The sequence below is a fragment of the Salvelinus namaycush genome, chromosome 15 (assembly GCF_016432855.1).
Source record: "Salvelinus namaycush isolate Seneca chromosome 15, SaNama_1.0, whole genome shotgun sequence".
Taxonomy (NCBI): Eukaryota; Metazoa; Chordata; class Actinopteri; order Salmoniformes; family Salmonidae; genus Salvelinus; species Salvelinus namaycush.
The window spans coordinates 31,351,764-31,365,306 of record NC_052321.1 but is presented as its reverse complement, the minus strand read 5'-3'; the positions used below and the strand labels follow the sequence as shown (position 1 = coordinate 31,365,306).

The following is a 13,543-nucleotide window of genomic DNA, read 5'->3' as shown; positions in this document are numbered from 1 at the left end:
GGGCAGTCGAATCGTGTAAAGGCAATCGGCGAATTATTTGTGGTGTGCACTCGTTCAATCACTGTCATTACAGCGTAACGCTTAGCAGCAAATTCCCTGAAACAACATGCCACCAAACTAGGCTGTGTGATGTTCTGTGACTATTGCGTGCAGTGACACACTTCGCCTTCAGCGTCTGTGTGCGTCTCTGTGGGATCAAGCATCGTTGCTTTAGGACGATTATATCTGATTCTGGAGCGCGACGCAGATTCTACCGACCGGTTATTCGGACCGGCCTGTCCGGCAACATAGGCTAGGGGAGGCAAAGAAGGCAGACAGAGGAGTGTGTTACTCCAAGAGATTGGCTGGAATAAACATATTTATTGTTTCACTGCAGTCATGATGCCGGTAAGTAAAAGTAATCAGATAGAAGAGAATATATAATTTTTTAACTTTGAGAGGTCTTGGAAATAGATTGTGGATTTAATTAATAAATGCCTGTGGAATGAATAGCTTGGAACAAATGAGCTCTAATAAAAAAATATATAATTAACTTTAGGCTACATATGGATTGTGAGTCTGCAAATTTGAGTGGTGGATGAGCTACAGTACTCCCATCAATTACAATGTACTTTTTTTGTCCTTTCATCCACCTTTTGTGTTTGAGTGGTGTGTGTTTGTGTGTGTGAGAGAGTGTGAGCAGGCGGTGAATGAGACAAATCACTGCAATATCAGTTTTTTTTTTACTATGATTAAACATCACTTGATAGACCACTGATCTATGCATATTCTCAACTCTCTGCCTGCCTATACAACTACACAGAGAGAGAGTGAACATTAAGGGGAGTAAGGCAGACTTTTAGGGTAGCCGATGTAAGATCCCCACACAACAGTGACAGACAGGCAATTCTGGTGATCACCCACACAGTGACGCACATTCACCATGACCTGTAACCTCCCTGTCAGTGTCAGTCCACCAGTAGCTGATGTCAGTGTAAGAAAGAACACACACACACACACACACACACACACACACACACACACACACACACACACACACACACACCCGGTTGCAACAAGGCTCTCCTCATGCCTGCTAATTGGCTTTTGCTCTTTGAGCAATTTTTTACTTATATAATTAGCGAGGCAGGGAAGTGGGTTGAAAGTTCAGAATTGCATAGCTACTTTTGCAACAACAAAAAATTGTGCAATTAATCGCATTGTCTGAAAGTAATCCAAATACACTGGAAACATCCAAAATACATAATGTATACAGCTAAAAACAACAATGCAATGTCAAAACAAGTTGACATGGAGGTTAGAGTGGGCTTTATCAATTTACCCTCCTGCGGCTGCGTGGAGAGGAGACCAGGCTGGAGAGAGAGAGTCAGTCAGTTGCTGTTTGAATGACGGAAGGGATTAGCCTGTGGATTGTGATGGTCTGGGACAGCCTCGCTGTGCGTCACAGAGGTTGGGTGAGATGGCTGAATTTCTGGGTAATTTCCCACACCAGATGAGCTTTCAGCTCTGCACAAGCCCATCTCGCTCGCCCCTATAGTCCGACTGCTAAGGTAGTCCTCCTATCTCTCCCTTACAATTACAGTTGAAATCCGAAGTTTACATACACTTAGGTTGGAGTCATTAAAACTCTTTTTCAACCACTCCACACATTTCTTGTTAACAAACTATAGTTTTGACAAGTCGGTTAGGACATCTACTTTGTGCATGACACAATACATTTTTCCAACAATTGTTTACAGACAGATTATTTCACTTATAATTAACTGTATCACAATTCCAGTGAGTCAGAAGTTTACATACACTAAGTTGACTGGGCCTTTAAACAGCTTGGAAAATTCCTGAAAATGATGTCAAGGCTTTAGAAGTTTCTGATAGGCTAATTGACATCATTTGAGTCAATTGGAGGTGTACCTGTGGATGTATTTCAAGGCCTATATTCAAACTCAGTGCCTCTTTGTTTGACATCATGGGAAAATCAAAAGAAATCAGCCAAGACCTCCGAAAAAAAATTGTAGACCTCCACAAGTCTGGTTCATCCTTGGGAGCAATTTCCAAATGCCTGAAGGTACCACGTTCATCTGTACAAACAATAGTACGCAAGTATAAACACCATGGGACCACGCAGCCGTCAAACCACTCAGGAAGGAGATGAGTTCTGTCTCCTAGAGATGAACGTACTTTCCCAGAACAACAGCAAAGGACCTTGTGAAGAGGCTGGAGGAAACAGGTACAAAAGTATCGATATCCACAGTAAAACAAGTCCTATATCGACATAAACTGAAAGGCCGCTCAGCAAGGAGAAGCCACTTCTCCAAAACCTCCATAAAAAAGCCAGACTACGGTTTGCAACTGCACATGGGGACAGATTGTACTTTTTGGAGAAATGTCCTCTGGTCTGATGAAACAAAAATAGAACTGTTTGGCCAGAATGACCATCATTATGTTTGGAGGAAAAAGGGGGCGGCTTGCAAGCCGAAGAACACCATCCCAACCGTGAAGGACGGGGGTGGCAGCATCATATTGTGGGGGTGCTTTGCTGCAGGAGGGACTGGTGCACTTCACAAAATAGATGGCATCATGAGGTAGGAAAATTATGTGGATATATTGAAGCAACATCTCAAGACATCAGTCAGGAAGTTAAAGCTTGGTCGCAAATGGGTCTTCCAAATGGACAATGACCCCAAGTATATATCCAAAGTTCTGGCAAAATGGCTTAAGAACAACAAAGTCAAGGTATTGGAGTGGCCATCACAAAGCCCTGACCTCAATCCTATAGAAAATTTGTGGGCAGAGCTGAAAAAGCATGTGCGAGCAAGGAGGCCTACAAACCTGACTCAGTTACACCAGCTCTGTCAGGAGGAATGGGCCAAAATTCAACCAACTCATTGTGGGAAGCTTGTGGAAGGCTACCCAAAACGTTTGACCCAAGTTAAACAATTTAAAGGCAATGCTACCAAATACTAATTGAGTGTATGTAAACTTCTGACCCACTGGGAATGTGATGAAAGAAATAAAAGCTGAAATAAATCATTCTCTCTGCTATTATTCTGACATTTCATGTTCTTAAAATAAAGTGGTGATCCAAATTGACCTAAGACAGGGAATGTTTACTAGGATTAAATGTCAGGAATTGTGAAAAACTGAGTTTAAATGTATTTGGCTAAAGTGTATGTAAACTTCCGACTTCAACTGTACTCCCTCCCTATTCCCTTTATTTCCACCCAGATTTACAACCCCTCTCATAGCTTTTAAACAGACAGCGGAATTTACCATTTGGGTGGAATAGTCAGAAAAGACAAGCTGCTAGTGGACTGAGTATTATCATAAGTCTTATTTTGAGCTGCTGAACCTCCATGGAAAATTGACTGGGTTGTACATGAATTATCATTGGGAGTTTGAGTATTATAAACATCACAACCAATAGCATATAACCTACTACAATGGCAGTGTTACAAGCCAAATATGAAGTTCAGAGCCCTCTAGTAGTTAACTGGCTGATTTTGATCGTGAGCCATTTTGTACGCTCTCATCTCATCACATGACTTGACCAGTAGCCAGTTGTAGGCTTACAGACTTAACCTGTTTAATTTACTGACTTACTGTTGTTGTTATAGTGAGAGTCCCCCTCCTTCTCTTCCTCGATCATATCAGGGCAGAGTCTAAAAATCTCCTCCTCAGCTCTCATTAGTGTAAGTGACGCATGACATCACTGTGTAGTCGAGCTCTGTGTAGTGGAGCTGCAGGGAGCTGTCGTTGTTATGACTCCTGCCCTGCCATGTGCCATTTGTATTGATGCTTCTCTCTCAGGTTTGGGGTCAATACCATTTCAATTCAGTCCATTAAGGAAGTAAAGTGAAATCCCAATTCAAATTGGGGGGGAAATCACAGAGGAAAATTGGATTTGGAAATTCTGTTTACTTGCTGAACTGACTGAATTGAAATGGAATTCAACCCAACCGTGATCTCGCCAACTAGAGGATAAAGTACATTTCTGTTTGTAGCAGAACATGGAGCAAACAATGCTAGTCTATGTCAGCTGCTCCAAGGCAGGGTTCTATCACAGAGAAAGCTATACATCCGAACCAAAACAAACTAGGTTCAGATCCTCACCTTATAAAAACGGAACCTTCCATTCAACCTCTTGACTTAATGGTAAACACTCCCCCCCAGTCCCGCGTCAATGTGCTAACCCACTAGGCATGTATGTCAGCTGTGTGAATGGGAGGCTGTCAGCTCCATTGAATAGACTGAGGATGGAGAGTGTTGTTTACAGTCATGTCCTGTGTTTAACTTCCACAATCTCAAGAAGAACAGGACTGTCTGTCTGGGATCTTTTCTAGGGGTGCCAGGCAAGCGTGTTTCCACAGACACAGTGGTTGCTATGGAGACTTTATTGACTGTTCTGTTCTGTGCTGCACAGGGGAGCCAGCCAGGACACTAAATCAGGTGTCGGTTGGTTGGTCCGGGTCAGTCCCAATGTGTCTGACTCTGAAACCTCACACTGTCTGTCTGCATTTTGTGTTCTTATCTCTGTTGTCTGTCCTGGGACCTGGTTAAAAGTAGTGCACACACACTATGTCTTCCACCAATCAGACATGTTGCAAATCCATCCACTGATAAGGAGATACTGTATCTCAAATCTCTCTAATGATTTGTTATACTTTTCATGTGGTTCGTTTGATGCCTCGGGGGTATTCCTTTTAAGGAGCTTAAGACACGTTGTTTATAAACATCTTGCCCCATAGGACTGCCTCTGAATCAGAAGTGGATGTTAGAAGGGTTTTGCACACACACGCACGCGCACACACACTCACACTCACTTTCTATCTCTCTCTGCCTGGTAGATGAGGTCTGAGTAACAGGGTAAACTGTGCATCACAGGGATTTGTTTCCAGGCAGTGGTTCATCAGTCAGCCCAGCTCCAGGCCCACTGCGACAACACCTGCTTTGTGTCCTCAGATTTATTATTGACAAGGCCCGGGATGCTGCTGGCACAACCATTAGATTTGGGCTTCATGGAAATCAGTCAGGAAATCCATTCTGCCCTTCTTCAGACAAAAATCAAGTGAATGAGAATAGAGAAAGAAAATATGAGATGGGATGGGATCATTTGTTCTCTAACAAATGGAATTATTGTAGTTTTGTCCTCTCAGCAGGTTTAAGTTTAAGGGTAGGTCGTCATTGTAATTAAGATTTTGTTCTTAACTGACTAGCCTAGTTAAATTAAGGTTAAATAAAAAATAAAAAGTTATGTAGCTGCTGGAACATTTGAACGTTTGAACAGTCAGAATGTGTGTGCCTCTGTGTGTGTGTTTAATTTAATTGAATTTGACATAACCTTTATTTAACTAGGCAAGTCAGTTAAGGACAAATTCTTATTTACAATGACGGCCTACACCGGCCAAACCCGACGACGTTGGGCCAATTGTGCTCCGCCCTACGGGACTCCCAATCACGGCCGGTTGTGATACAGCCTGGATGCTTCTGTGTGTTGTTTAGCTGGATGATTATGTGTCTGTGGTCACTGAGTGTCCTGTTCCTCCTATTGATGCCCTGTGACAGTGACAGCCTGGTCTGGTTAGTGTCACCAGGCGCCTCTTATCTCTCTCAGCCCTACGGCTGTTCCTGTTCCTAGGGAATCTCATTCTGAAGGGGGCCGGCCACGTTATATTACTCCTACCCCTTGCCTGGCCCTGGCTCTGGCTGCATTTATCACCACCCCCACCTTGACTACGCTCCTCACGTTCAGTCACTGACACCCCCACCCCTACCCTTCTCCTGCCTTGTGCCTGGTGTCACCCACACGCACACACTTGGAGACCCGTGCACACAGACAGACACGCAGTGAGTCTCTCTCAGCCCTGCCTGCCCTCCTGTCCATCTGTCTGCCTGTGTGAGTCTTCTCCCTCCGGCTCTATGAAGAAGTTCTTCAGCATGGTGCTGCACAGTCTGGTTAGTGTAACCAAGGACAAGGACAAGGCCTGGCTCCAGAGGGTCCGTCCCGGGCCGCAGCCACAGCAGCTGAGAAACCAGGGCAGGAAGACACCATGCAGGGCGGCTAAGGTGAACCGACAGACGGACGGACAGACAGACAGACACAGGGTTATAGCTGTAGCACTGGACTGGCTGGAGCTGACTGGGAGGTGGGCGCTGCCGCTGTTCTGTCCTGTCCAGCTTTGAGTCTGACTCTGACGGTACACATGTGCTGCTGCTTAAAATAGCAAAAGGCATTCACAGCTGGCTAGGAGTCATTTTCGGAAGCTGGAGAGTGTGCTTGTATGTTAAGTGTTTGTGCAAGTTTAAGAGGTTGGTGGGCTGTTGATGTTTTTGTTAGTGAATGAGTGTAGTTCGGGTGAGGAGACAGGAGACAGGAAAGGCACAGTATGTATGTGGTTGAGTACAGAATGTTGCTGATGCATATGAATGTGTATTGTATCTTTTTGCACATAATTTTCAAGGGGATTCGATTCTAGGTGTTAGGCGTATGTGTGGTTTCTTTTTGTAGATATACAATGTTACTTGACTGTGTGAAAGTTTATTATGAATGTTAACATGTTACTGTGTGTGGCTGGCTGGCTCTCCTATGCAGAACTAACGTGTAGTAGGCTGCTCAGTGTGAGTGTTTAATACTATTAGGCAGAGGTAGGTTTAGCCCCTCTTTTAGCTTTTTTTCTGTCTGGTTTCTGACCTTTCATTGAGAGATAACAGCATCTCTGGGCAGATTAAGAGATGCAGGACAGAGTAGATCACAGATGCATGCGTGTTGGCAAACACGTTCCTGTGTGTCAAGAGAATATTTAGCACCGATGATGAGTTCAGGACTGGTTTGGGTTTTCTCAACCTTGTTGGTTGGTTGGTTCTTGTTTGATAGAATGTTTTTTCTCTGTATAGTCGATACTACTACAGGCCAATCCCTACGGAGAAAAACATAGTTTCTCCTTTTCCCCCTACAATAACCTTCCCTTCCTGGATTTGTTTTTGCTCTCTCTCTCTCTCTCTCTCTCTCTCTCTCTCTCTCTCTCTCTCTCTCTCTCTCTCTCTCTCTCTCTCTCTCTCTCTCTCTCTCTCTCTCTCTCTCTCTCTCTCTCTCTCTCTCTCTCTCTCTCTCTCTCTCTCGGTATATGTTTTCACTTGTCACCCCGTGGACACAGACATACACATGTTTATAATCTCATTATTATAGTGCTCTCTATGTTGTAATCTGCGCCTTACAGAATTCCTCCTCTCAATCTATCTGTCCGTGTCTGTGCGTGTGCTCTGGCAGTGAGAGATTACCTTACATCTTGGACTGGACGTGCGGCCCCGTTGCAGGGCTTGTCTCGGTCGGTGTGTCTGTGGTTTAGACATGTTTATGGGGCTGGGCTGAGCCACTATAGAGTGGAGGCAGAGGGTTTATACAGATGGTTTATACAGGCCAAGGGACCAGTGTCAAGCACCTCTGTCTATGTCAATCCTATAGTGGAAGTATCCGCTGCAGCAGGAAGGGGGGTATGACATTTAGAGAGGAACATATTTGGATTCCGCAACCCAAATTTGCAGATTAATCCTAAATTTAGCAGATTATCCCCCATTTCCGTTTACTACAGATTGTCAATCTGGAAATGAGGACGTCACCTCTCATTTTACCAGGAAATCCTATTTATATATGTGGTTTCTCAGTACTCTTTATTGAGAGCAAATACTGTATTACAGGCACGCACACACACACACACACACCTTTGTGTTGCCTCTTTTTTTTTGTGCTAGGAATTTCAATAACCGATCTTGTTTTTATTTACCAATAGGTTGTAGGCACTAACGGAAGCAAACTTGTCATGATGCCACCAAATCACTCTTACTTTAAGCATGTTGGTTTGGCAGTCTGCCTGTAATATCTTTGCGCTTGTAATATCTCTCCTCTAATGTTTATAGCTCAGCTCAGTCTTCAATAGTCTCTCTCTCTCCCTCCTGAGTGCCTCTGTCTTTAAGGCAAAGCATTTGATGGAAATGTATTTAGGTTAGAGGGCAACCGGAGCTAAGGGGACATTTCCTGTAATTCAAGAGCTTTCCTCCCTGGGTTACATGCATTCAAATTCCTGGCATATGTACGTTGTGTAGATATTACCAGTAGTCTGATCCCAGTCAGTAGCTTGATCCCAGGTATGTATGTGCTGTAGCCAACTCTTCATGACTACGATATAAGAGTTTGCTAAGGCATATACAGTATGAGCCCAGGCTATGCTTTGTCAGAGATACATAGTACGTTTAACAAGCTATTTCTCTATGTCTCCCTCATGCAGATGATCCTGACAGTGTACCTGAGTGACAGCCAGCAGATGCTGACAGAGGTGCCCATCACCCCAGAGACCACTTGTAAGAATGTGGTTGAGTTCTGTAAGGAGGCCGGAGAGAACGGGTGTCACCTGGCTGAGGTCTGGAAGGGAAAAGGTAAGTGATGCTTTCATCTTTAGCCTCTGACCTCTAACCTATCTAACCTAATATTCAACCCCTAACCTCTGGGATTAACTAACTGACTGGTTTATTGCTACACTGACTGACTGGTTTTGAGCTTTGTCACAAGCTCTAAATGCACTGAGCAAAGTGACAAGTTGAAAATCTTAGCTTTACAGATATTTAGCAAAGCACTGTATTTTTTTATAGTTGGTCTCTGCTTCATGACTTTCTTAAAATTAACTTATAGTGATTTCTTCCAAGTTTTGCATGAATCTATTCAACTGAATGTCTTGATATACAGTGCCTTGACTTTTTCGACATTTTGTTGTGTTGCAAACTGGGAATAAAATGTATTTAATTGTCTTTTTTTTGTCAACGATCTACACAAAATACTCTAAAGAAACATTCTTACATTTGTAAAAGAAATATGAAAAATAAAACACTAATATATCTTGATTAGATAAGTATTCAACACCCTGAGTCAATACATGTTAGAATCACATTTGTCAGTGATTACAGCTGTGAGTCCTTCTGGGTAAGTCTCTAAGAGCTTTCCACACCTGGATAGCAATGATCAACATTTGGCCATTATTCTTTTCACAATTCTTCAAGCACTGTCAAATTGGTTGTTGATCAGTGCTAGACAACAAATTTTCAGGTCTTGACATAGATTTAAATCAAAACTGTAACTCGGCCACTCAGGAACATTCACTGTCTTCTTGGTAAGCAACACCAGTGTAGATTTGTGTTTAAGGTTATTGTCCTGCTGAAAGGTGAATTAATCTCCCAGTGTCTGGTTGAAAGCTGACTGAACCAGGTTTTCCTCTAGGATTTTGCTTGTGCTTAGCTCCATTCCATTTCTTTTTATCCTGAAAAACTCCCCAGTCCTTAACGATTACAAGCATAACCATAAAATGATGCAGCTACCACTATGATTGAAAATATGGAGAGTGTTACTCAGTAATGTGTTGTTTTGGATTTGCCCCAAACATAACACTTTGTATTCAGGACAAAAAGTGAATTGCTTTGCAATTTGTTTTGCAGTATTACTTTAGTGCCTTGTTGCAAACAGGATGCATGTTTTAGAATATTTTTATTCTGTACAGGCTTCCTTCTTTTCATTCCACTAGGATTGTGGAGAAACTACAATGTTGTTGATCCATCCTCAGTTTTCTCCTATCGCAACCATTAAACTCTGTAACTCTTTAAAGTCATTATTGGCCTCCTGAGTGGTTTCCTTTCTCTCTGGCAACTGTGTTAGGAAGGACACCTGTATCGTTGTAGTGACTGGGTGCATTAATACACCATCCAAAGTGTAATTAATGACTTCACCATGCTCAAAGGGAATTCAATGTCTATTTCTTTTTACCCATCTACCAAAAGGTGCCCTACTTTGAGAGGCATTGGAAAACCTCACTGGTCTTTGTGGTTGAATCTGTGTTTGAAATTCACTGCTCGGCTGAGGGACCTTACAGATAATTGTATGTGTGGGGTACAGAGATGAGGTTAAAAAATAATGTTAAACACCCAGAGTCCATGCAACTTATTATGTGACTTTTTAAGCAAAGTTTTACTCCTGAATGTATTTATTCTTGTCATAACAAATGGGGTTGAATGCTTACTAACTCAAGACTGCTTTTCATTTGTATTCATTTGTAACAATTAATAAAGTATTGTGTGTAGGCCAGTGACCAAAATATCTCAATTTAATACATTTTAAATTCAGGCTGTAACACAACAAAATGTGGAAACAGACATTGACAGCCAGCCATCATTGAGAAATTTGACTTGGCTAATGACCCTCTCCTCTCCCCTCCCTGAACAAAAGCAGTGGTGGTCTGCCCCTGACATACAACAATGATGTTCTTGTCTCAGGCAGCCTGTACGTCCCAGACAGACAGTGAGGCGGGATAGAAAGTGGGTCAGGATGTCTCTCTATGACCCTCCAGGCTCTGGTGCTTGTTTACATACATAGCCTGTGGGCCTGTCGTCACGTAGAAATAGAATTACTGGAACAGAAAAAGCACCTCAGACCACAGCAGTTTTGTTTTTGAAGCTCAGACTGCAGACAGCAATTTGACAGTACACTCATGGGTACACTCAATATGGCCGCCGGTCCACCCATTACAGAATGTTGACTTGAATGGAATCGTAATTCTATTTCAATGTTTTCACAGCCCAAACCCGGCTGCACAGGCCAGGGAGCGCATGAACACATGCCCTAGTGAGGGAAAATAGAGTAGCTAGCTACAGTCTCAATAAGGTTGGCCTGACTTTCATGGGTTCTTTACCGAAGACAGGTATTTCTCTTCATCGCGATCCAATACAGTGCGTCAGTGCCAGAGTATAGCTGTGGGGGCTTATGTGGTTTATCCTATTCTATTAATAGAAAGTACTTAGTTAATCTCTAATGATCATCAGGGCTGAGGGGCAATCAACCCACCATGTCACTTTACAATCACCAATAGATAATTACCCAAGTCTATGTGTCTAACAACAACTCCTCTTTTCTTCTCCCTCCCATAGAGTGATCCTCTCATTAGTGTTGTATATATTATAACTACAGTATAACTCTGTTCTCCTTGTCCTCCTCAGAGAGAGTGATCCCCTTTGACTACCTGATGTATGAGCACCTGCAGAAGTGGGGTTCTAGGAGGATGGAGGTCAGGTTCTACCTGAGACACGAAGACTCCCCCTCAGAGAGCAGAAACCAGGGTGGGTGACTGGCCCTCGCCAGGCCTGGTCCCAGATCGGTTTATGCTCTTGCCAACACCATTGCTGTCATTGTCAAGCCAAACATGACAATGAGTGACATGGAGTTATAACAGCACATTCAGGCTTGACCCATGACTTAGGCTACATCTTAAATGGCACCCTATTCCCTGTATAGTATGCTACCTTTGTACCTGAAGTGAAACTATTCATTATAGAGTGCACTACTTTTGGACAGAGGCACCCTATTCCATATAGAACATAGGGTGCCATTTCTGACGCAGACTTATTCTGTTTCTCAGTTAGCTAGTAACAGATCAGATAATATAAACCAGACATTCACTGAGAAGCCATTATCATAAAGAAGGTTGTCATGAAAAGCAGTATATTCTCTCAATTCTGGAACAGCTCAATTTTGTGTCCCAAGTGGCAACCTATTCCCTAAATACTGCACTACTTTTGACCAGTGCCCATAGGGCTCTGGTCAAAAGTACTCAAAAGTAGTGCATTATAAATGGAATAGAATGCCATTTGGGACATACTCTGTGCTTTTGTTTTGTTTCTTTGAACAGGAAGGTGTGTTTCTGTTTTGACTCCCGAGTTCCTGTTAGAGCTCTCAATCCTGTTTTTCCATGACACATAACTGGCTCTGTCTGTCCCTTTCCACGTGGCTGAGTGTTTGTGTGCGTGTGTGTGTGTGATGGCTCTGAATGGTTGGCCTGCCTGCCTGCCTGACTGGCTTTTATGTAACTAATCTCTTTTGTGGCTAATTGGTCTCCTCGCCTGTGACCTCCTCTGACCGGTGCACCTGAGATGGATCAGAGAGAGAGAGACACCCAGGCCTGCAGGGTTAAGGAGGGTGGAGGCCTGGCCAGGGGTGGAGGGCAGGGGACTGGTGCCTGACTGGGACCTGACCTGTGGTGGAGGGCAGGGGGACTGATGCCTTACTGGGACCTGACCAGGGGTGGAGGGCTGGGGAACTGGGGCCTAACCAGGGGTGGAAAAAAGGCCTGGGAAGTTGGAACTAGCCTTAAGTAAAGAGAGGAGCTTTACCACTGTTCACTAGTTCTTATCATGTTAGCTATCTATACTGTAGACTGACTTCCTGAGAGGGGAGGATAAGGTATCAGAGGCTCCCAGCCCATCTTCAAACAGAGAGAGGGGGAGGTACAGTACAGTCAAGGCAAGAGAAATCCAGCCATGTGGAACATGCTACAGATGTAGGATCTTAATTTGATTACCCTGTTGCAGGAGAACATTCCTAATTACAGGCCTGCCTGGTGGGCATTGCAATGAGGACAGGTCTGGCCCATTGAGGTTGAAGTCAAGTACAGAGAAACCCATCCGTGTTGAACATACTGTACTAAGGCCCTGCCTGGGGGGCATTGTACTGTAATTAGCACAAGTCGGCCCATTGAGGATGAACATGTTAAGGCCCTGCCTGGGGGATAGTGTAATGAGGACTGGCCCATTAACGTTGAACCTCCTATAGCCCTGCCTGAGGGGCATTGTAATGAGGACCGGCCCATTGAGGTTGAGGTATTTGCAGCTGACTGACAGGATTACCCACATAGTGATTCAGGCCCAGGATTTAGGGAATTAAACATCTAGCTATTTATAGATGACACAGTTGGGGGGGGGGGGGGGGCTGTTTCACCAAAGAGAATAGAGAGTCCAGGACACTGGACTGAGTGCCTGAGGGAGGGACGGTTGGGTAAACGAACCGTTTGGGATCACACGGTTAAGGACAAACGCCCCTCCCTTATGACTCTGGACTGGAGTCACATGGCACGGCGCGCCGGCCCAGTGGAGAACCAACCAATGATAATTAGACTTAATACTGGATCCTGGACAGCTCTGGCTCAGTGTTTGGACTCATTAGACCAGATCACTATCTGACTGAGGGCTCTGTGGGGGCTGTACTATACTGTTCCGTGCCGGGCATCTGCTCTTATCCAGTCTGAGACTAGTGTGACAGGGGAGTTTGGAAGTTGGTTAGGAGACCGCAATGCAGTGAGTTGTCCTAGAAGGTATGGCTGTGGTGATAGTGATCAGATGTCTGACTCGTGATAGATTTGTCCTGGGCTGTATCCTGAAGCAATTGTTATCCTGTGTAGTAGGTGTATGTCAACGTCATTTTGTTAGGAATGTGTTTTTCTCCTCATGATTTGTAGACCTCTGCGTTTCCTTATTGAGTCATGTGTGATCTAGATTCTTGATTGGTCATTGTAATCTATATTGTTAACGCTGTACTGCGCTACTGTGTTAGTGACTGGTTATGTGCACTGTTGTCTGATGTAATGTCCTTCTTTGCTATTCAGGGAGCCAGCTCTCTCAGGACCAGTCCAGCAAAGGCAGTAGAGGGAGCTCAGACCAGCCTTGTGAGGACAGGGTAAGT

At 44.0% G+C, this 13,543-nt stretch overlaps 1 protein-coding gene across 1 annotated transcript in view; it reads left to right on the top strand.

Moving 5' to 3' along the window:
* LOC120060423 (apoptosis-stimulating of p53 protein 1-like) overlaps positions 1 to 13,543 on the top strand; it is a 43,076-nt gene continuing 29,533 nt past the window's right edge. The window contains exons 1-4 of the mRNA XM_039009735.1: positions 1 to 387; positions 8,280 to 8,427; positions 11,029 to 11,148; positions 13,467 to 13,537. Of these exons, the coding sequence (XP_038865663.1) occupies positions 379 to 387; positions 8,280 to 8,427; positions 11,029 to 11,148; positions 13,467 to 13,537 (348 nt within the window). The 5' untranslated portion in view covers positions 1 to 378. The remainder of the gene's footprint in view (positions 388 to 8,279; positions 8,428 to 11,028; positions 11,149 to 13,466; positions 13,538 to 13,543) is intronic.